Here is a 24939-nt window from a genome sequence, read left to right on the forward strand (position 1 = left end):
TGCTTGGTCCACATGAGACCTTCTGCGATCTGGGGGCAATGTCGCTGCCAAAGTTCACAGCTCAGCAGCCAGTGCCCTGAGTAGGAAGCAGGAGGCCTGGGTCTAGTCTCAGCTCTGCCCTTCACTGCATGACTTCTCTAGGCCACACCCAAGAACTCTAAAACAAGGCCACTCTAATGTATTTGTCCCAAGGTCCTGCACAGGCCATGAATTCTGTCACTCAAAGGGACTTTCCTCACTGAGGTGCTCCACTAGAAAGCCTTCATTTACTCTATTTAACGCAATTCAACGAATATTTATTAAATGGGAACTGTAAGAAAAGTTTCATATCATAATCCACATTTAACAATTTTTAGAGACTTGTCCAAAGGAAGCAGTTTTATTCCAGAATCAAACAGGTCTCGTTCATTAGATCAGTTCATTTTTACTGAATGTCAGCTTTAAATCCTCTTGGGAGAACAGGTGGCGCATTAGCTAATTACTGATTTGCCTCCCCTAGCAAAGCACCATTCTTAGGAAGGTTTCTGCAAAGGCAGGTCATGACCTAGTGGAATGTGAAAGTCATTTGGAGGGTCAAGACCCCAGTCTCCCACCGCCCCTCCAAAGAACAGGATACGGCAAAATGCATCACACTTAAGAATAAACACTGTTTCATAATACTATTGTTTCAACTGTGTGTGTGTCTAGTGTAGGTACAGGGTCATGATGTAAAATGTATTCTTCCTGGGGGCTGCAGTCAAGTGTTCGAAGCCATGCTTCTTTGCAACATAGGAAAAGACAAAAAGATATAAAAGGAACCACCCCTGCAATCAGGGAATGTATGGTCATGCATATGGTTAACACATTCAGCTGCTAAACAAAAGGGTGAAGACTTCAGTCCACCCGGAGGTGCCTCAGAAGAAAGGCCTGGCAATCTACTGCAGAAAAATCAACCACCTTATGAACCACAGTTCTACTCTGACACACACGAGTGGGAATCGATTCCTGGTTATGTGCTAATAGTTGGGCTCACAGTGTGGTCTGAAAGGATTGTCAGAAGTAACCTTACTTTCAGACATTAATTATCATTCAGGAACTGAACTAATGGATAGACATGACACGTCCACTTGTTCTCCTTTTCTCTCCTGCTGCCCATCTTTGGACCATGTCTTTCTCACTGCTATAGTCCAATCCTGCCTAGTATTTCCAAGAGCAAAGCAGTGAGGCTGGCTCCTCTCTAGCAGCTACAGCAAACAGAGAATCAGTAGGAAGACGGCCTGAAATCAGTACAGCCCTTCACCACCTTCAAAGTGCTATAGCCTCGTGAGCTCACCTGGCCTGCAGCCCAAAGCCATGAAAGGCAGGGCAGGTGGTTTTCCTGCTCTACAATAAGCAAGACTCATCACACACAGCAGGGACAAGCACCCTGGGGGTTTCAGAGAGTCAGATGGGGTGCGGCATAGTAGACCAAGTAGGAGCCAGGCCACAGAAAAAATTCTAATGTCTTATTTTTTAAAAAAAAGGAAAGACATAATAGTGGTCATCAAGAAAAAGCCCAAAGGTTTGTTAGATTTTCTAACATACTTTTTATTTAAGTTTATTTGCATTTGGAAGTACTTATTGCGGGCAGAAAGCTGGGTGAGAAGGCACCAACAGTGCTGAATGAATAAAGCCCAAGCCATCAAAGAACTAACCATTCATAGTCCTCCCGGGTACAGGAGCAGTTGGACACTATCACTGGCCTATCAAAGTCTTCTCCGTTAAAGCACGTTGCATGGGGGGTCCTCCGTTTGAAAACCGTCTTGTGTCCCAGCAAGCACTCATTCCCCCGTTCATCAGAGGGGGACCACAGCTTGTAGTCGTTCTCTGTGCAGGGGACCCCTGAGGAAAAAGGAACACAGCAAGAAGCATTAGAGGCAGGGGCTTCCTGTCCTACCCACCATCCACAGCCCAGGCCCCACTTCCTGTTCCTTCTGCTTCTGCCCTGCAAGGGCACCGACCTAATCTAGCTAGAGGGGTCTCGGAGCCATCCCAAGCCTCTCAGATGAGCTTGCATTTCGGCTGGAAGCACCCATGCAGATGAAAATGAAACCACCTGAAGCACAGAAGTTCGTCTGAGAAAACCGAGAAGGAGCAAGCCACTTTTCAGCAATATTGAAATACCTGAAATATTTTAGGAGATTCAGCAGTTCCCTTCAAAAATAGGTACCAGAGGTATTTCTGTCCTAGGGAATTAGGGAAAGGTTGACTCCTTGATATACGTAGCATTCCAGGGTGTTGTTCCCTGCCTGTTCCCTCAGGCAGTTTGGGCACCTCTGGTAGTAAGGCACCAGGAGAGCAATAAAGAATTCACTCTCACAACTTGGCAAGGACAGGATCTTCATGGAAGGAGGCTGAGAAATGGTCAGGCAACCTGGACGATGGCTCCATAAACCCACATTAGAAGTCTACATAGAGTGGTTTCCACAGGAGTTCCAAAGTGTACCTGTGTTTCTATTGATACTTTATGTCATTTTTATATATGTCTCCAGTCGGATTAAATACTACCTGGAGCTGATGAACAATGCTCAGGATGTCCAGTGGGTGACATATAAATACCCAGAAGACAGGTTCTTGTTTTTGAGGACCCTACAATGGAGCTGATGGGAGATGGCACAGACACACAGACACACACACACACTCCTACCGTCCAAGGCAGGGCATGATGAGTATGCACATGCTAGACACACAAAGGAGGGAAACACCTTCTGGCTGGGATATCAGCAGCATCTGCCTCGGATGCTGAAACCTGGGGAAGATTTCAACGAGTGGCGATGGAATGGGTGGGGACGAGAGGGCACAGGGAGCCTTCCAGACAGCTGAAATCATGTCAGCCCAGCCAGAGAAGTACACAAAGGGAGGGTATCAAAAAGGGGGGTGCTGAGTAGTTCTACTTCTCCCTGCTTCCTCACAGGTCTTGTGTGTAACTAGGAGGTGGTGACTAGATCCCAGACGGCTTTGAGAGGACCTGCGTCACCAGGCACACTGCCTCATATACAGCAGATACTCGCCAAACTGGTCAACTTGGGTCTGCTGATTCGGAAGAATGTTTTTTCATTCATTCATTCACATATTCAACAGCCATATATTTAAACATACCTGTACCAGGGACTGCACATCTTCTTTGAAGATGCAAAGAATACCACAGAGTCTTTGTAAGAAGAATGGCTTAAATAAGCCTTCATCGACCTGCCTGGGTTTCTTGCATCTTCCCCAATGAATCAAACTCTTTTGAGCTCATAGTACCTTTGCTGGTACTTTGCACGTAACAAGAAGTCAATAAACGTGTACATGAAAAGAGCCAAGGGGGCAGCAGCTTACCCAGGGCATCAGTAGCATTGACCTGGAGGATCAGCCAGCTGTGGACATTCTCTTTGTTTGATCCAAAGATGGTGAAGACAGTGCTCTTCTCCCCAGGCTCCGTGAGGAGGCCGTACACGAACACTGGCCTCTCAGAGAAGAGGAATGTTTTCCAGGTCTCCCCTTCGTTGGTACTATACCTGTCCGAACGCACACAAGAAGACCCTTGAGTTAAAGTTTCCAGGTAACATTCACCAGTAACAGGAGCCAGGGCTCCTTGGAGAAATGGCTGATCCTGGACTAAAGTGGGGAAACATCTCAGGTTGTACAGAAAGCACGGAAGTGCTGAGAGACCAGTGGACTTATTTCAGAGGACACAGGAGCCAGCTTGATGGGGCTCCAACCACCAAACTTAGGGAAACATGAACATAAAAAAGAAAAACGATGGTGCTGTATTATACACCGAATAAAAGTAGGGTATTCGTCTCAAATGATGCTGAGAGAGAGGTGGGGGAGGGACATTTTTTCCTTGTATTAGAATGTTACCTAATAAATACTGAAAAATTGACAGAATAAGAAAAATCACTCCTTTGTAATCCACATTGTAATCACTGAGTCAGCCAAGGGTCATCATTAGATGCTAGAACACTGGGTCAAAGATTACTGGGGACCAGAACATGCACCTAGTCTAATGCTATCATCCCTCAGGCTAATTATTCACTATGAAGGGGGATTGTAATTTTGCAGAGGAAAGATCTGAGCGTCACATTCTTAACCAAATTTAGCATCACCAATAGCGGGACAACCTGACATTACATGCCTCCTGGATAAAGCACTGATAATAATATATTATCCACGTAATATTCTATACAACTGGACAAAACCAGAATGTGGAACATTCTACATGACAACTGGCCTGGATTCTTAAAAAAAGTCAAGGCCATGAAAACTAACCAACCTAACAAAAAAAGGCTCATTATAGATTAATAGAGATTAAACAGGTGTAAGAACCAAATGCAACATACAAACTCGGACTAAATCCTGGATCAGAGGAAAAAAGATGGCAGTTATAAATACTATGAGACAATAAAGAAAATAAAATTTGTTTTATAAATAATATTCATGAGTTCATATTAATTTTCTTAGGTGTGATAATAGTCTTGTGATTATGTAGGGAAATGCTCTTATTCATAGAAGATAGATGTGTAAGTATTTAGCTGTACAAGGCATGATGTCTGCAATTTTCAAAAAATTCTGCAAAGACAGATGATAGATAAATAGAACAGATGGAGGGAGGGCAGGAGGGAGGGAGGAATGGATGGATAGATATCAAATTAGCAAAATGTTAACAACTGATGATTCTAGCTGAAGGTTACCTGGGTGTTCGTTATACAATTCTTCCAACGTAAAGAGGAGACTGACTGTTGCCTCCTTGCCCTGTGAGCTGGTGAGATGCTCAGCACAAGAGACCGCTCGACCAGAGGGTTCCTGAGGATCACAGAGCTACCACGTTGCTCGTAAATCCTGATTATTTACAACACTCCTTTTCTTCCACCCTCCCATGCTTCTGAGATTTTAGTTTTACTCTCCCAGGATTCCAATACTTGACATAAATCCTTCCAACATCACTCCAACCAAATACTTCCTCCCATACTGAGGTTACTAAAATCAATAATACTTCTGCAAGAAGGCTGTGGTTAAACCAAGTGGTGGGGTTAAAGGCAACAACTGAAAAATTCTCATCTGACTGGTATGCTTTTGGTTTATGAAGAAAATTATGAAGCTAGTTATGAAGAAGATATGGGATAAGTTGACTCATCCACCATTCTCCTCCTTGTGACTGTGTGACGAGATAAAGGCTTAGTACCACTTTTAGGCCAAGTGATCCAGCAGTGTGGGCCTATTAATCAGACATGAGGAGAACTACCCATCTGCTCTGTGACGATGCTGGAAGTCCAGCTATTGCACATGGCCTAGTTAATGCTATTTAAGAGCCCCTCAAATCTAAGATAACCCAGGAAATGAGTCATACCATTTCTTGAGAAGTTCCCAGAGGACCCTGACAATAATGCGTTAATGAGACTAACAAGCAGGTGCAAGGCCAAGCACACCCTTGTTTCTGATAAATAAACTGCTCGTTTAGAAAATGGTGCTTTTTCAGAATTTCAGGGAAAAGGCAGTCACAGTATCAAATGTAACAGTTAAAGGAACATCTATTCTGGACCATATTCTGGCCCCTAAAAGAGAACTTGTGTTGGTTAAGTAAAAGTGTCAAGAACCTTGAAAGAAAACAAACAAGTACAGTATGATGGATCGCTTTTATATGACCTTTCTTGTCATGGTCTTCTAACTCCCACAAATGATTAGGGGAGACTATGCAAATAAGTTGCTTGTGGCTCACCAAGGGGATTGAACAGCTTACTAATAATGCAAACAAGGTGCATGGGACCCCTGGGGCAGGGGGTTGGACCCTGCAAATTAGGTGTATGGAACCCTAATGAGGGGATGGGTTAACTTTGCCATCCCACTAAGCTTAAAAGAGAGCCAACCCTACAACAGAGGAGGACCTCACTGCCACCAAGAAAGAGTAGCTAGGAGTGTAGCACGTCCTTTAGACCTGAGATCCCTGCATTGAGAGCCTCCTAGACCCAGGAGACGGAGAGAGAAAGCTGCAACACCAGGGACAGCAAGAGACAGCGAGAAACAGTAGAAGCAGAGGTAGTGGAACCAGGAGACTGGCAGGAGACAGCGCTGTGGGCTTCTTCGCTCATGGAGTGAGGAAGCTAAGTGCCTCTGGGCAGAAGGATTGCTAGTGGAGTGGGATGCCTCTAGGCCAGTGGCAGATTATCCAATAGGCAAGGTAAGCACGGTGCTTACCTTACGTACCACATCATCTGCAGTGAACAAATTCGCATCTTTTTTTTTTTTTTTTTACAACATCAAAGATTCTGCTTCTAGGTATGACTGGCATCTGTCTCTCTCCCAACTCCACAGCACCTTCCTACAGAGCCAAAGCATCTTTTCAAATTTACAGTCCCTGACAGGGATCTATTACCTAGTAAGCAAGGTAAGCACAAGCTTACTTGTATTTACTAATCTGCAGTGACCAATTTCAAACTACAGATTAGTAAGTAAGCACAAGTAAGCCTGTGCTTACCTTGTTTATTGGGTAATCTGCCCCTGTCCAGACATGTGGCAGAGCTAGGCTTGTAGACCTACAGAGCAAGAAAGCTGAGCGCCTTCAAGCAGAAGGTTTCATGGCAGAGTGGGGTGCTTCCAGGCATTTGGTGGAGCTAGGTTTGCCAGCCCACAGATCTAGAGAGCTGAGCGCCTCCGGGGCCAAGGCATACTGGCAGAGTGGGGTGCCCCTGGACACTTATCTGTGGAGCTAAAGAGCTTTGTAACACTTGCCTGGGCAGGGCAGAAGCCGGGCCAGCCCAAGAGGCTCCAGAGGCCCAAGAGGCCGGAGGGAAGAGGAGGGGCTGAGGGGCGGAGGACCAGGGAGAGGCCTGCCTGTGGGGATGGCTGAGAAACTGTCCTGACTGAAGAACTGCATCCTGAGTTGTTCCTGATCCTGCACTGTAACCTATTACTTCCCTAATAAACCCCATAATCACGAGTATTGTCTATGAGTTCAGTGTACCCATTGCAAAGAATTATCAAACCTAGCAGACAAGTAGAGAATGCCATGGGAGAGACAGCTGGTGTCAGAACTGGTAAAAAGGTTGGAGAGAGGACGTATGTCTGACCTCTGCTTCACAGGAATTAGCCTTGGGCCGTTGATCTTGATTCTTGATTTTCTCTCCTCCCTGTCCTGAAGTCTGAGGAGGTCCCATGCCCCCATCATGCCACCATTTTTATACCAAGTCATGTTCGTATTCCTACTGGTCATGAGACAAGATATTGGGCTCTAGACTTTAAGAAAGGTGAGTTCAAAATGCTCAGATAAAAATCAAAACATAATCACATGGCCAAGAAAACCCCAGGAGGAAAGGAAATGTCTCAGCTTAAGTTTCATCTCCTCTCAGAAGACTTCTCACTTGCCTCCCAGATAGCACTACCAGGCCCTCATTTTGTGCTCCCAACTGTGGTGGCTTGAGTATGGCTATGATGCTAAAAGCTACGCCACTGGTATTTCAAATACCCGTAGAGGTCACCCATGGCAGGCAGATTTCAGTGGAGCTTCCAGACTAAGACCAACTAGGAAGAAAGGCCTGGCAATCTACTTCTGAAAATTAGTCAGTGAAAACCCTATGGATCACCACAGAATACTGTTCCACATACTGCTGGAAGATGAGCCCCCTAGGTTGGAAAACAAGGCACTCAAAATACACAGGAGCTGTAACAACAGACTCGAGCACACCAGTGATCCTGAAGATGGCATAGGGCTGAGCAACATTTCATTTTGTTGTGCATGGGGTTGCCACGAGTCAGAGTCAACTGAAGAGCAACTAATAACAAAAACAACGGCATCCTGCACTCACTTCCATCGTCTGTCCAATTATATTTAAATTACCTGTTCCTGTGAGTTTTTACTACTCGATGGCCATTCATAAGGAACAAGAGCCCTCTGACTCACTTTTCTTCTTCTGTCCCTGGCACCCAGCCCCTTCCCTGGCCCACAGGAGGGACTTTAAATAAATGTTTACTGAATGAAATTAAATAAACTATACTACGCTTTGTTTACCCAATGTCTCAGTTTCATAATAGTCAAAAAGCAACAATGAGAACACGTGCTCCTCTATGCGTAAAAGGCCAGGAGGAGGGGAGAGTGAAGGGAGGGAGTTTCTCTCCGCAAATGCACCAGAAAGCTTCACTACTGACATTAAGTGCTGCTATCAAATGAATACCCTCACTGCTGCCTCCCACATTCTAGAACTTACAGGGTTGCTTACAGAACTCCAGGCCAGAAAAGACAGCTATTGTGCTGGGTGTAGCTTTTGCAGGGGCTGCTCAGGCATCCCAGAGGGAACCCCTGTGAAATCTGCATTCTCCTCAGAGCTAAGATGTATTGGAGCAGGAGAAGAACTAGATGGTGCCCAGTACCACCAATGACTGCCCTGACAGGGAACACAACACAGAGTCCATGATGGAGCTGGAGTAAAGTGGGGTGGAGACCTCAAATTCTAGTAAAAAGACCAGACTTGATGGTCTGATTGAGACTGGAGGGTCCCCAGAAGACATGGCCCCCAGACTTTCTGTTAGCCCAGAATTAAGAACATTCCCAAAGCCAACTCTTTAGACAAAGATTAGACTGGACTGTAAGACAAAATGATACTGGTAAAGAGTGTGCTTCTTGGCTCAAGTAGACACACGAGTCTACATGGTCAGCTCCTGTCCAGAGGCGAGATGAGAAGGCAGGGGGGACAGGAACTGGTTGAATGGACACGGGAAATACAGGGTAGAGAGGAGGAGTGTACTGTCACATTGTAGGGAGAGCAACTAGGGTCACATAACGTGTGTGTAAGTTTTTGTATGAGAAACTGACTTGAATTATAAACTTTCACTTAAAGCACAACAAAAAATTTTAAAAAAAGAAAAAGATGCTTCAGAGCAAGTACGAAGTATTTTTGCTAACTATCAATAAAATCATTATGCGGAGAGGCAAACTGCCAAGAAGAAACAGACATTGATCTCATCCTTCATGATCAGGCCAGCAAACGTGTGATCAGGTCTTTTGCGTTTTGGTCAGAGTGCAAAAACACAACAGCCCCTTCTCCAAAGAACACTGATTACACACAAGAGAAAGAAACAGCCCCTGAACAGCCATGGGCAGGTTCACAGTGATCGAGCACTGAACAGTGAACAAATGAATCCAGCCCAGGCTCACATTCACTCCTCCCAGATACATACACACAACAAAACAGCAGTTCCATTTCTTGCTCTCAGTTTCAATTAACAATAACAAAGGTAATTGTCTCCGTGGAGCATCAAAGTGGAAGCTGCAGCAGTGAACAGTCAACTCAGTTATCTGTGCTCATCAGGGACAGAAAGGTATGAGTAATTTAAATGAAGCATCACCAAAAGAACAAAACCCTAACTCTTACTTTAAGCAATGTTCTTTCTTCATTAAACCTCATATGAGAGTCACTGCTGTGACTCTACTTGGCTTTTCTCCCTAAGTTGGTTAAGTCCCAAGTCAGGAAGCTCTTCCCCTGCCTCTCCCTCCCGCTGCCTCAGAAACCTGAGAGACCTCCACAGCCAAGGGCAGCTCCCAAGCTCTGCCTCACCCGCCTTGGCCTCCTCAGTACCTAGCACAACATCTGATTTCCAGTAGATGTTCAGTGAATGTCTGTTTCTGAAACAGAAGGATGCCCTAGTTTCAGCTTGCGCCCTAACAACTGAAAAACTGCCTTATTTCCTCATGTGAAAATTGAGGAGGAGATTAGATAATCTCTGGTACCTCATCGGCGCCCGCCAGATGGCACACCGCCAGGGAGCACCCACTTATGGCTGTGCTCCGGAGGTGGTCCTTCACAGAAAGCACAACCGGAGCGCTTCCCCTGAGCTGTGCAGCTGGCAGGAACAGTTCCCTTCCAGTTCCCCAAATCAGTCAAAAATAATAATACAAAAGAAAGCAATCTCAGAAGACAAAGTGTACCTGACCTATTTGTTGACCAATCAAATACTTACTATGTGCCTGCTAGCCTGTGTAAAAGAGACATATCTGCCTACAAAGATCTTAATAATGAGCTGAGGAACTCAAACACATAGTCAAAAGGTAACTAACAAAAGCAGTCAGTAGGTGATCAACGTCAAATGAATGGGAGAGCCAATAAATGCTAGGAGACTCAGACAGAGACCATTGGTTGGGGAGGCCAGGCTTCGAAGGGGCCTGAAGCCTCCGACCAACAATAGAAATCCAGTTTTACCCAAAGCAGTCTCCACTCAGGCATGGGTTATCACAGAAAGCCACAATTATGAGGATCTGAACTAACTAACTTCAATAACATTTCTTACTTCTCTTCTGATGACGCTGACAGTGGCCAGTGACAAGTCAAAAGCAGAGCAGAAGAAGAAGCAAAAAAAAATCTCTGTGGGCAACATACTGAGCAAATGCCAGGTGGCTACCCCAATTTAGGCCAAGCTCAGACTGATATTTGGGGCACATGCACTTGAGAATAGAAAGCCTGTACTTATTTACATACTTGCAAATGCTTTATTTAAACCTTACAGATACCCCCAAATGACCTTTAGAAATAGAGAAACACGACGGCTTCCATAATCCCCAAAATCGCTGGGCTCAGAGTCATTTTAAGTGTTTGTGGAAGGCATGGCGATTTCCTGGCAGCAGGTCTATTTTCCTGGTCCTGCTCTGCTCCAGCTAGGACAGCAATGACGCTGCATTCCATGAGCACATATGCACCAACAGATGGTGTCAGAGGGCTAGAATCAAGCTAACTAAAGAAGCCAACTTGGAAGGCAAATGTTAACCTATAGAAAAGTTAAACAGAGAAAATTGAGAATCGATTTTAAAATCTGAATGCAGTATAAAGAATGAAATGTATTCCTAGGAAGCCAGGCTGTGTTCCCTATCTGTATTTCACAGATAGTAGCGCCCCACCAAGAGGAACCCTGGTGACATAGTGGCTGAAGCGCTCAGCTGCTAACCAAAAGGTCAGCCGTTTGAACCCACCAGCTGCTCCAAGGGAGAAAGATGTGGCAGTCTGCTTGCAAAAAGATTACAGCCTTGGAAAACCCTACGGGGCAGTTCTACTCTGTCCTACAGGGTTGTTATGAATCAGAATCAACTCGACGGCAATGGGTCTGGTTTGGTTTGGTGTGTCTCACGCAATATAATTGTTTGCATGTCTATCTTACTACTAGAGTGTGGAATACTTAAGAGCAGAGAGCAATATCCTATTTGTTTTTAGATATATAGTACCTGGCACACATTGTTATTAGCTGTTATGAAGCTGGCTCCTGACTCATGGCACCCCATGCACAATTCTGCACCATTTCCATGATCAGCTGTCACTCCGGGTATTTAAAAAAAAAAAAAAACCCGTTGCTGTCAAGTCGATTCCGACTCATAGCAATTCTAAAGGACAGAGTAGAATTGCCCCATAGAGTTTCGAAGGAGCACTTGGTGGATATGAACTGTTGACCTTTTAGTTAGCAGCCACAGCACTTAACCACTACACCACCAGGGTTTCCACTCCGAATATACGGAGTGTTATATACAAACAGGGCCCACCTCTGACTCTTAGCTTAAAAGGAGAAGCTACCCAGCATCATACAGAGCACAGAACAGCCACATGTCACACAAGGCGTGGTACTTCATTTCTCTGTGCTTCTTTGAGGCCAGGCTGCTTGGCACATGTCAAATTAACCACAAGGGGGGGGGGGGAACTGCTCAGATCTCCTTTTTCAAACCACCCCCCTCTCTCTTGCTGCTAGTCCTGTTTCTAAAAGGAACAAAGAAATAGAAAGCTTTCTCCTTGCATTAAACAAGATGATTACAGAGGTCCTCTCCACCTCCTTCAATAATCCAGCTGGCCGGTTCGGTTGAAAAACAGGGAGAAGTGAGGGCCAGTCTTCTTCACCTAACATAACCAACTGCCATCAAGTCAATTCCAACTTATGGCAACCCTGTGTGTGTGAGAGAGCAGAACTGTGCTCCGCTGGGTTTTCAATGGCTGATTTTCAGAAGTAGATCACCAGATCTCTTCTCAGAGGTGCCTCTGGGTGGACTTGAACCTCCAACCTTTCAGTCAGCAGCCAAACTCTTTAACCACACACACCACACAGGTACTCTGGCCTAACATTAACCACTCAGCAACTCAGAAAAAAATGACTTGGGAAAGTAGAGGTTACAAACTCTTGACATTTTTGCTTCTCAGAGCAACACACTGCAAAGACTGCTGAACCATGATCTACAGACCTGCGTGCAAGTCCTACCTCAGCCAGTGACAAATCGGAAGACTTTGGGCAAATCACTTCAACTTGCTGGGCCTCAGTGTTCTCGTTTACAAAATGAAAGTTAAAACCCAAATATTGCCTCCAGCTCTAACTCCCAAAACCTAATATATTTCACCAAAAGTCAACTGGATATCAAATAATAGTCATTCTGTCAGCTCTGTAAGTTTCCATTTGTGTGACTCACACACAAGACAAAGAAAGAGTCTCGCAATTTTTAACAATTATTAATTTTTTATATTTCTATATAGGTATACTTTTTCAAATCAATGAAATTAATTATTTCATTTAATCCTCACAATAGCTCTGAGAAAAGAAGGGCACGTTATTATTCCTATTTCATAGACATGGAAAATTTAAGTAATTTCCTAAGATCACAAATTATGCTAATGTTGGGGGCAGGAACTGAAACCTAATATTGTAGAGAGAAAAGGTACTTATAATCACAGACTTAAATTTCTGGGCAAACAGTTTGATGTTAAAAGAAAAAGCTTACTGCCTACCATGACCAAAAGTTTTGATCAAAGATTCTGTAGAAGAATCTTGATCAAAATAGGGAAAATGCAGAACAGAATTTCAAATTCTCATGGAATCCAGACTTTCTGGAGCCATAGTGGCTGATGAACCCCGAAAACTATTGCCCTGAGATAATTTTGAAACCTTAAACCAAAAATATCCCCCTGAAATCTTCTGAAAAGCAAACAATAGTTTAGCTTAACTAGTAAAGATTGTCTGCCTTGAGCACTGTACTCTTTTAAGAACTATCTATCTGGGATCAAAATGACAAAAGAAACTCGAAAGATTAGATAAGAAACTTAGGGGGCAGTGAGTTTATGTTAATGTGCAAAGAACAATCTGGAAAAGGAGAGAGAATGGTTATACAACTTGAAGAATGTAATCACTGTCACTGAATTGTACACGCAGAAATTGTTGAATTAGTGTATGTGCTGTTGTGTATATTCTCAACAACAACAAAAAAGAAAAGAAAAAGCTTAATCAGAGACACTTACTTCAGTTCATTGGTTTCCGTCCCCTGGGCAATAGCCACGATGATGCCGCCATGATCTCCCCACGTATAGTAGTGAGGTCCAGGGAGTGCCTGAAGAGGAAAGGCCAACAGTGATGCCACTGCTGGGGATGTCCCTGGGTAAAAGCCACACACACACACACACACACACACACACACGGCAGGAATACCAACCACTTTAATATAATTTTTCAGTTTACAGAGCACAGTCATATCCCTTATCTTATCTGCTCCGTACAACCCTGGGGGGTAGGCAGAGCAAGTTCTTGTATCCCACCTTTTTTTTCCAAATGAAAAAACTAGGGTACAGGTTAAAGTAATAGACTGTCAACAGCAGAGGTGGGAATCAAACTCACATCTCTGACTCTCACCAACCAGGGATGAAAAATTAACCAATTGGAGTTCAAATTCTACTATAGCAGTGTAAGCTCACTACAGCCCATCCTCTCTGTAGATGACAGCGAAAAACTCTGGACAAAATACAAAAACCAACTACCTGAGGACGCTGAAGAATAAACAAAAGCAGGCAGTTCGTGGAAGTGATTCAAAACCTGGAGAAGCTACTCTCACAGTTGTGGGTTTGCTGGTGTGGCTTGGCCCTGAGAGAAAACCACAGTCGTGGAGTGGATTGGACCCAGCAGGCACATAAAACTCCAATAGAAACTATTGCTGTCAAAGGAGCCAGGAAAGAAGCCCCATACCTCAGGCTCTGAAACCAATAGGACATACCTCCCGGGGAGTAAGATCGAGTCTCTCTGCTCCCCCTTTCAGTTGGTGCAGAGGACTGCTGACTGAGGCTGCTGTGTGCTAGGAAGCAAACATGTTTAGTGGAGGCTATTCCCACAGCCAACATACTGCAGGGTGGGCAGTGATGTCAATAAGACAGACCTTCCCAGGGGTCCATTTGGAGTGTGCCAGCACCTCCTCCACCTGGACACTGTCAGCTATAAGCCTATTGCAGATTGCTACAAAAGGCTCATGTGGTAGAGTATGCTCCCATAGTAAACACTCTACTGGCCTCCCTGTGTAACCCATAGCTCAGGCTCTGAAACCAACAGGGCAGACCTTCCAAGGAGTCAGCTCAAGTCTGTCTGCTTCCCCTTTCAGTTGGTGTTTACGACTGCTGACTGAGGCTGCCGTATGCTAGGCAACAGGCATCTTTAGTGAAGGACACACTCACAGCCAACATACTATGAGGTAGGCAGATCTCCCAGGGGGTCCAAATTGTATACGATACGAAACCCCTCCCCTACCCAGACACTGTCACCTACAAACCTGCTGTGAATTGATACAGAAGGCCCCTGCAGTGGAGTCTGTTCCCACAGTCAGCAGTCTACTGCCTCCTTGTGCACCCCATAGCTCTGGCCTCTGAAACCAACAGGATAAACCTTCCTGGGGGTCAATTAGGGTTAGTCTTCCCCACTTCCAGCTGGCACTGAGGACTGCTGACTGAGGCTAGGAAGCAGGAGTCTTGAGTGGAGGCTGCATTCACAGCCAACAATCTAATGGGGGGACTCTGACAGCAACAAGGTACACCTACATGGGGATCTGACCACAACAGGACACCTCTCCCCTACCTGGTAGTTGTTGGTTGCCAGGCTATTGCAGACTGCTACAGAAGGCCTCCGCAGTGGAGTCTGCTCCCACAGTCAGCATTGTACCTGTCTCCCTGTGTACCCCATAGCTCAGGCCTCTAAAAACAACAGGACAGGCCTCCCTGGGGATCAGTTTGGGTCTGTCCACTCCCCTTTCCAGTTGGCACTGAGGACTGCTGACTAAGGCTGCTGTGTGTTAGGAAGCAGGCATATTTAGTGGAGGCTACGCCCACAGCCAACATATTACAGGGGAGGGACTCTTACAGCAACTAGGCAGGCCTTCCTAAGAGTCTGTTTGGAGTGTGACAACCCCTCCCACAACTAATAACTGTTGGCTGCTGAATTGATAGGAACTCCTCCAGAAGGTTCTCTACAGTGGAGTCAGGAGGTGGGTCACAAGTGGAGAATATTTCCCCCAACCACCATAGGGCTCACTCAAAGGTCCTCCTGGGGACTGCCAGCCCTCATCCTCTTGAAACAGAGGAAAGTGCTTGTGCTTCTCCTGGGTCCCAGCTCAGATATAAGCAGCCCCCACAGAGCAGGGAAGGAAGCCTGAGGCAAAGCCAGAGGGCAAAAGTCAAATACAAAAAAGATCCCCGGTAAGATTAAGTGCTGATTTCTCCTCAGAACCACTGGAAGACAGAAGACAATGGAATGACATATTTAAAATGCTGGGGGGAAAAAAAACTGTCAACCAAGAATATTACTTCAAGAATGAGGGTGAAATTAAAAACATTCCCAGGATACAAGCAGAAGCTGAGAGAGTTCGTTACCAACATGCCAGCCCTACAAAAAAATACTAATGGGAGTTCTGTAGGTGGAAGGGAAAAGACAACAGAAAGTAATTCAAAGCTATACATAAAAAGAAAGATGCCTAATAAAGAGAAATGCATGGACAAGAGCTAGTAATAAGCTATTCATGCTTGATAATTCTGAATGTTTTGTCTTTTGTGTTTTTTTTTTTCATAAAAAATATATAAAAAGCAAGGATAAAATTATGTTACAGGACACAAGAAGTACATAATTTTAGTGATAACAACAACAGGAGGGTGAGTGCAAGGTATAGATATTATATACAATTTCTTGTATGTTGTTGACATTAAGGTGGTAACAACTTACCCTAGAATGTTACAAATACAACTTACTAAATGTAATATTGATGATAATCACTAATAAAATATATTCTAAAAAAATATACACATTAGAAAAGGAGAAGGAAACCAAAAACCAGTAAGACACAAAAGCAAGCAGTAGTAAAGGACAAAAACATAGAAGGTTTAAGGCACACAAAAAACAAACAAGAAAATGGTGAAGTAAGTCACTCCTTCTCAGTAATTACAATGAACGCCAGAGGACTAAATGCTTCAATCAAAAGCAGAATGGATAAAAAAAACAAGATCCAACTACATGCAGTTTACAAGAGACACACCTTTATGGTTCAGGGGCTTGTTTTCTTGGTTTGGAGGTTGAAGGTCATGGTTTCATGGAACATCCCAGGCTACTGGCCTAATAACATGTTTGTGACTCTGTTATACCTCCTAGTCCATTGTGTAGTGCCAAGAGTCTTAAAAGCTTACAAGTGGCCACCTAAGGCACAAAAATTTGTCTCTATTTACCTGGTACAACAAGTGAAGAAAGAGAGTAAGGAATAGGAGGAGGGTGTGGAATATGTGGCTAACTGCCTCCATGAACTGCCCCCTTTGCATGAGACTAGAGCTGGATGGTGCCCGGCTATCATCACTGAAAGTTTTGATCAGGATTCGAATCCTGATCAAAAGGGAAAAAATGCAGAACAGAATATTCAATTCTTATGTACTCCAGACTTCCTGGAGCCATGAAGGTTGGATAAACCCCTGAAAATATTGCCCTGAGATAACCTTTAAACCTTAAACCAAAAATATCCCCTGAAATCTTCTTAAAAACAATAATTTAGCTTAACTAATAAAAAATGTCTGCCTTGAGTATTATGCTGTTTTAAGAACTGTATGGGATCAAACTGACCAGAGCTACTCGAGAGATTAGATAGGAACCTTAGGGGTCAGTGAGTTTATGTTAATGGGGGGAGGTACGACTCAGAAAAGGAGGGTGAGAATGTTGTAAAACTCGAAGAATGTAATTAGTATCACCAAATAGTACATGTAGAAACTGTTGAATTGGTGTATGTTACGCTATGCATATTCCCAACAACAACAAAATAAATTTAAAAATGTTTAAAAGGGAGAGCTAGGTAGAATGTAAGTGGATGGAAAAAGATACACTATGTAAAAAACAAGCATACAAAAGCTGCAGTGGCTATTTTAATATCAGATAAAACAGATTTCCAGACAAAGGGTATTACCACAAGTAAGGAGAGAAATTTCACAATACTAAAAGGATAATTCTTCAGAATGAAATAATTATAAATACGCATGTGCTTATTAACAAGAGTCTCAAAAATACATAAAACAAAAATAGACAAATTTAAAGGAGAAATAGGTAATTTCACAACCACAGGAGGATATTTTGCCACTCTTCTCGGGGCTCTCAGTATATTAGAGAACTAGACAATAAAAATAAGTAAGGACATAGAACACCTAAACAATACCACCAACCACCTTCGTACCAACAACCTCTACCAAACACTACATGCAATAACTGCAGAGTACACGTCTTTTTAGTGTACATGTTACGTTCACCAAGATAAGCCATGTGCTGGCTAGATCACAAAAGCAGTTTCAAAAAAACATACATGGATTGAAACCATTCAAAGTGTACTCTCTGCCTACAAGGGAATTAAATTAGCAATCAATAATATGAAGATTGCCTATGAAAATGCCAAATACCTGAAAATTAAACAACACCTTTCTAAATAACTTACCAGTCAAAGACAAAAATCAAAAAGAGACATTATGGAGTGATGGAAATGTTCTGGAATTAGATAGTGGTAGGGACTGGCATAGCCTTGCAAATATACTAAAACGAACTGAATTGTATACTTTAACGTGGTAACATTTTAGTATGCAAATTATATCACAATTTTCAAAGCAGGAACATTAAAAAATGTTCTGACCTGAATAACAAACAAAAATACAACATATGTAAATCTCTGGCTTTAAAAGCTTAAATCATAAAGGCTTATATTAGAAAAAGACCTAAAATCAATGACCTAAGATAGTATATTAAGCTACAGAAAGAAGAGCAAAGCAAATCCAAAATAATGTGAAAGAAAAAATAATAATAATGAGTAGAAATCAACAAAATGGAAAACAGTAGAGAAGATGAGTGAAGCAAAAAGTAGGTTCCTTTAGGAAGATCAACAATACTGCCAAATCACTAACCAAACTAGTCAAGAAAAAAGAACACGAACAATGTTAGGAATAAAAATGTAACATCTACAGATTCTACAGACATTAAAAAGATAGTATGAAAATACCATGAATCACTTTTTGCCAACAAATTGAACGACTTAAATGAAGAACAATTTTTTTTTTTAAATATCCAACTCATCAAAATTGACACAAGAGGCAGAAAATCTAAGTAGTTTTATATGAACCAAGGAAAATGGATCTGTTACCAAAAACGTTCCCAAGAAAATGCCAAATCTAGAGTGTTTCACTGGTGAAAAAATAACACCAACCTTACATAAACTTGGTTAGAAAATAAAGGAGGTGGGATCCCTGCTCAGCTTGTTTTTATTACACCAGCCTAAGCCTAATACCAAAACTTGACAAAGACATTACCAAAAAAAAAATTACAATCTCTCTCATGAATAATGCAAAAAATCCTTAAAGTATTAGCAAATCAAACCCAACTATAGATAATGACCAAGTAATTTATCCCAGTAATTCAAGGTTGGTTTAATATTCAAAAAACAATGAATGGCTGTGGAAAACAGTTTGGTGGCTCCTCAAAAAGTTAAACATAGAATTACATGATCCAGCAATTCCACTCCTAGGTATATACCCAAAAGAATTGAAAGCAGGAACAATGACATTTTCACATCAATGTTCATTGCAGCACTATTCACAATACCCAAAATGTGGAAACAGCCAAAATGTCTATCAATAAATGACTGGACAAATAAAATGTAGTATATATATATGTACATGGAATATTGTTCAGCCATAAAGAGAAATGAAGTCCTGATACATATTAAATGTGGACGAACCCTGAAAACATGCTGAATGAAATATATCAGTCATAAAAGGACTAATATTATATGATCTCACTTATATAAAATACCTAGAATAGGCAAGTATAAAGGCATCAAAGCTCACTGGCGTTGTAAGGGCCACATGGGAGGGAGGGGAAAAGAGGACTCAATGCTTATGGGACACTGAGCTGTTATAGGTGAGTGAAAAATTTGGGGATGGATAAGGGTGATGGTTGGACAACATGATAACCATAATTAATGTCACTCAACTGTACATGGGAAGAGTATTGAAATGGCAAATGTTTTGTTGCATGTACATATGTACCATAATAAAAAAAATCACTTAATGTAAAATACCATATTAACAGAATAATAAGAACATCCACATCATGATTTTAACAGTGTAGATAGAAATAGCAAAACTTTATACCTGATCCTAATTAAAAACTGTCAACAGACTCAGAATAACAACCAACTTCCCACACTGACAAAGTGCTTCCAAAAATAAGGTCCCTTGGAAGTGGCCATCTAACATGCATCAACTGGTCTCAACCCACCTGGAGCAAAGGAGAATGAAGAACATCAAAGACACACGGTAAATATGAGCCCAAGAGACAGAAAGGGCCACATAAACCAGAGACTACATCAGACTGAGAGGGGAAGAACTAGATGGTGCCTGGCTACCACCAACGACTGCTCTGACAGGGAACACAACAGAGAATCCCGGATGGAGCAAGAGAACAGTGAGAGGCAGACCTCAAATTCTCATAAAAAGACCAGACTTAATGGTCTGATTGAGACTGGAGAGACCTCGGAGGTCATGGTTCCCAGACCTTCTGTTAGCCCAAGACTGGAACCATTCCCAAAGTCAATCTTCAGACAGGGATTGGACTGGACTATAAGACAGAAAATGATACTGGTGAGAAGTGAGCTTCTTGACTCAGGTAGACACACGAGACTATGCGGGCAGCCCCTGTCTGGAGGGGAGATGAGAAGGCAGAGGGGGACGGGAGTTGGTTGAATGGTCACAGGGAATACAGGGTGGAGAGGAGGAGTGTGCTGTCTTATTAGGGGGAGAGCAGCTAGGAGTACATGACAAGGTGTGTCTAAGTTTTTGTATGAGAGACCGGCTTGATTTGTAAAGTTTCACTTAAAGCAGAATAAATAAATAAATAAATATACATATATATATACATATATATATATATATATATAAAAAATATATATATACACACATATATATACACACACACATATATATATATACACACACACACACGATGCAAAAAGTAAGGTCCCTTGTGCAGTGGCTGCTTCTTGGCAGGCACTGAGCACGACTGCAGGGAGGCACTGACAGCTGCCCGGCAACACCCCATGATCCCACTTCACTGGAGGAAGAACAAGATACCGCTTCCATCCAGAAGGAAATCGCTTGCAGATGTCCAGTTCCCAGGTTACACCAGCATCAGAAGGTACAGCAAATCACAGGCTTATCCGCAGAGGAGCGAACAACCCATTTCTAAAACAACATCCAGCTCCAAGGAAGGAGAAAGCAGCTGCTTAATCTTTCCCAGGGGGGCAGGACAAGGGTTGACGTGAAAAGTCCCAACTTTTCATACTTTTTGACATTCTGGCCTTCAGCCAGCCTCCTTCATCTGAATGTGTACTTACACCCTCTACCACAACATAGCCCTTACTTCTCTCTCTCTCTCTCTCACACACACACACACGCACGCACGCACGCACGCAGTGTCTGAGTCTGGAGATAAGGTATGTGACAGGTCTCTGCAAACTGCAAAGAGTAAATGAATGTTAAGCATCATCACTGCCTTATATCACACACATTTCAATGTGAATGAGTACATACTGCCATCTCAACAAGATGCACCATGAGGATGAGAGTGCTGTCCGCTAGCTCTCCTGAGACCCCCACGCCACACCTGACATGGTGCTCAGCCTGCCCGGGTGCTCAAAAAATTCTTGTTGTGTCATCTGCTGAATTTTTCCCCAGGGGCTCTCTGTACATGCAGAAGCATGCCACCGATGGCAAGCCCTCCACACTGCGAGCAGACGTACTTCCCTGGACATTAATAAGTCACAGGAGACAGGTAAAAATTGTGTTTTTACAAGCTGGGGAATTCTCTAATGTCCAAGGCCACGTCAGCATTTCAGGACCAAAGAACCAGCTCCACCTTCAGAACCGGTATAATGAGTGCCCGAGGCGCCAGACGGTTACACAACCTTAAGGGCAAACGCTGTCTCCTTCTACAGCACAGGATGAGATGAAACAACCTACACAGCACAGCACAGAGAGGAATGGCAGGACTTCAACCTCGATAATGTTAAAAGAAAAAAAAAAAATTTCAGGATCTGACAGCACTCCAACTACAATATAATTTGCTGATATACATGGCAAATATTAACAAGTACCCTCTCCATGCCAGGCACTGTTAGGTCCTGGGGGTAAAAGATATGAGCAAAATAGACATCATCCTCTTTGCCCTCATGGAACCTATAATCTTGGATCATTTACCAAAATTCAGTTGTTTCCAAAAAAAGTGTGTGATTTAAGGTAACATTTTTACCAGCATCATAAGCCACCATGAGGTGTAAATACCAATCAGTGCACCTGACTCTCATGTGTGGCTCCAGGCATGTCTCGTTGCTTCATGGTCATACTTTGTACCACTGGGCTCTTCACCACAGGCTACACATGTCCCTGAAATGCCAGGCACAATCCATGTTCTCATACAAACAAGAACAAAGGGGGGCCACTGACCTCTCGCCACCTGGCTCCGGCACTGCTAGAGATGTAAACATTCGTCTTGCTTGCCAAGTTCTTTCCCACGGAACCTACAATGTAAGAGAGATAATTGTTTTTAATGTCAAGAATGTGTCACATATTCCCATTGCCCAACTAGATATATGGAGTTGTAAGTTGTAGGAAACCCTGGTGGCGTAGTGGTTAAGTGCTACGGGTGCTAGCCAAAGGGTCAGCAGTTCGCATCCACCAGGTGGTCCTTGGAAACTCTATGGGGCAGTTCTACTTTGTCCTATAGGGTTGCTATGAGTCGGAAATGACTCAATGGCACTGGGTTTGGTTTGGTTTGGTTTGGTAGCTGTTGTAAGGTGCCATCGTGTTGGTTCCAACTCACAGCAACCCTATGTATGACAGAACAAAACACTGTCCGGACCTGTGCCATCCTCACAATCATTGTTATACCTGAGCCCATTGTTGCAGCAACAGTGCCAATCCATCTCGTTGAGGGTCTTCCTCTTTGCTGATCCTCTACTCTACCAAGTATGATGTCCTTCTCCAGGGACTGGTCCTTCCTGATAACACGTCCAAATATGTGAGATGAAGTCTTGCCATCCTCGCTTTTAATGAGCATTCTGGCTGTGCTTCTTTCAAAATGGATTTATTCATTCTTCTGGCAGTCCATGGTATATTCAATATTCTTCGCCAACATGGTAACTCTAAGGCATCATTCGTTGCCCAGCTTTCGCAAGCATATGAGACAAATGAAACACCATGGCTTGGGTCAGGCGCACCTTAGTCCTTAAAGTGACATCTTTGCTTTTTAAAACTTTAAAGAGGTGTTTAACAGCAGATTGCCCAATGCAATGCCTCTTTTGATCTCTTGAGTGCTGCTTCCATGAGCATTGATTGTGGATCCAAGTAAAATGAAATCCTTGACAACTTCAATCTTTTCTCCATTTATCGGCCCAGTTGTGAGGATTTCCTTTTTCTTTACGTTGAGGTGTAATCCGTACTGAAGGTTGTGGTCTTTGATCTTCATCAGTAACTGCTTCAAGTCCTCTTCACTTTCAGCAAGCAAGGTTGTGTCCATCTGCATATGGCACTTTTAATGAGTCTTCCTCCAATCCTGATGCCGAGTTCTTCTTCATATAGTCCAGCCTCTTGGATTATTTGCTCAGCATACAGATCGAATGCTTATGGTGAAAGGATACAACCCTGACGTACATTTTTCCTGATTTTAAACCATACAGTATCCCCTTGTTCTGTTGACTCTTGATCTACGTACAGGTTCTTCCTGAGAACAATTAAGTTCTGGAATTCCCATTTTTCGCAATGTTATCCATAATTTGCTATGATTCACACACATCTTTCTGGTATTTGGAGTACTATGTAACAACTATGACTGCATTGGTAGCTCATTGGTAGAATTTTTGCCTTCCATACACGAGACCCAGGCTCGATTCCCAGCCAACACACCTTATGTGCAGCCACCGTCTATCAGGGAAGGCTTGCATGTGGTGTGGCTACGATACTGAACAGGTTTCAACAGCACTTCCAGACTAAGACAGGCTAGGAACAAAAGCCTGGCAGTCTACTTTCAAAAATCAGCCAATGAAAACTCTAGGGATCACAATAGTTTGATATGCAATGGATCACGGGCATGGTGCAGGACAGGGTAGCCTTCTGTTCCATGTGCATGGCGTTGCCATGAGTCAGGGGCCAACTCGACAGCAGCCAACAACAAGCACATGTAACAATTAACGATGTCTCACCACCACAAACAGAGGTTACTCAAGGAGACATTGGCAGTGACTCTATCTGGCTGCACACACCCACACAGCTTAGCCCTAAAGTCAGATGAGGCAAAGCAAACTCACCAGTGGCAATGATGAGGCCTGGAGCTGACTCCTTGGACAGGATGGGCATTCTCCGGAGCTGGAAGTTGAGCAGCTGACTAAGGCGCTGGGCCAGGTGAAGTGAACAGCCCTGGGAAAGCTACAGAACAAACGTTCCAGACACTGTCAGCAAGAGATACAATGCCGAGATATCCCTTTAAACACTGAGGCCTGTGTGAGGATACTGCCACTAGACACAGAGGAAAGAAACCTGGCCTGGAGGGAACCAGACTCAAAGCCCGACTGTCTCCACAGTCTGCCAGATGGAGATGATAATGTGAACCCACATAAATGTTTCCCATTGAAGGGAATAAAAATAATAATTATAATAATTTAAAAAATCCTTCTGAGACTCTCAAAGAATAGCCACTAGAAATCAGTGTCAATTCAAGTAAATAGGAAAGGCTATCATTCTCTCTTTATCACCCAAAGATCCTCTCAAGTGACTCAGAACTAAAGGGAAATAAAAAAGTTTCTCGGTTATTTATTTTCTGAGTCAGTGCAGATGTGTTTCAAATATGTTTTAAGCAATTCTTTCAGAAGAAAAACCAAGAATCAAAAGTCATAAAGTCTCTTTGATAAGCTCTCAGATAACAGCCTATGACACACAGACAGCAAAACACCACTATTTTCAAAGGATTCGCGTTCAACTTCTTAAAAAGTAGTCTACAGGGTGAACGTATCTAATGTCACTGAACTGTACATGTGAAGACTGCTGAAATGGCAAAGGTTTTGTCACCTATATATTTATCACAATATAAATAAATAAAGCAAGTAGGTAGGTAGGTGGTCTGCATTTGTACAAAGGTGTGGGTGTCCAATGCAAGGCTTCAGGATACTCAAACTTGTTGTTCTCCCTTATGTTCGGATTCTCAGGACACAGCCTGTTGCTATGTGGTCACGCCTAATTCTCCTAGCCACAGAGTGACCATCAATTGTTATCTGGCTGTGTCCAGCGTTCTAGACAAGGGAACTCTGTGTGTGTTTATGGTCCAGGTGACAACTGTGGTAGGGCTTGCTAGATGCACTTATTTCTGTCACAGAAGGAACTCTGTAATAAATACTCATCTTCCACCATCACAGTTTGGTAAATGAAAACTGGAGAAAATTTAAAGGTGGGTGTCAATGAAATATTTATTCCTCAAGTCTTCTTTTCTGACTTAGGTTTCTTTGCCTGTAAGGAAGCCTGTATATTTAAGTTTTTCTGTTTCCTCAGACAATCAGATTTTAAACGTGCCTAGTCCCTGGGTGGTGCAAACAGTTAACCACTCAACTGCTAACTGAAAAAGGTT

General features: G+C 43.2%; 1 protein-coding gene across 3 annotated transcripts in view; it reads right to left on the minus strand.

Annotated features, from left to right (window-relative positions):
• Window positions 1–24939, minus strand: part of SORL1 (sortilin related receptor 1) — a 195255-nt gene that overhangs the window by 98401 nt on the left and 71915 nt on the right. For all 3 annotated transcript variants that reach the window (XM_003418269.4, XM_064268936.1, XM_064268935.1), the window contains exons 10-14: window positions 23630–23747; window positions 21771–21844; window positions 13248–13336; window positions 3340–3518; window positions 1674–1860 (exon numbers count right to left, since the gene is read on the minus strand). In XM_003418269.4, coding sequence (XP_003418317.3) covers window positions 1674–1860; window positions 3340–3518; window positions 13248–13336; window positions 21771–21844; window positions 23630–23747 — 647 coding nt within the window. The remainder of the gene's footprint in view (window positions 1–1673; window positions 1861–3339; window positions 3519–13247; window positions 13337–21770; window positions 21845–23629; window positions 23748–24939) is intronic.

This window comes from Loxodonta africana, chromosome 15 (genome assembly GCF_030014295.1).
Source record: "Loxodonta africana isolate mLoxAfr1 chromosome 15, mLoxAfr1.hap2, whole genome shotgun sequence".
NCBI lineage: Eukaryota > Metazoa > Chordata > Mammalia > Proboscidea > Elephantidae > Loxodonta > Loxodonta africana.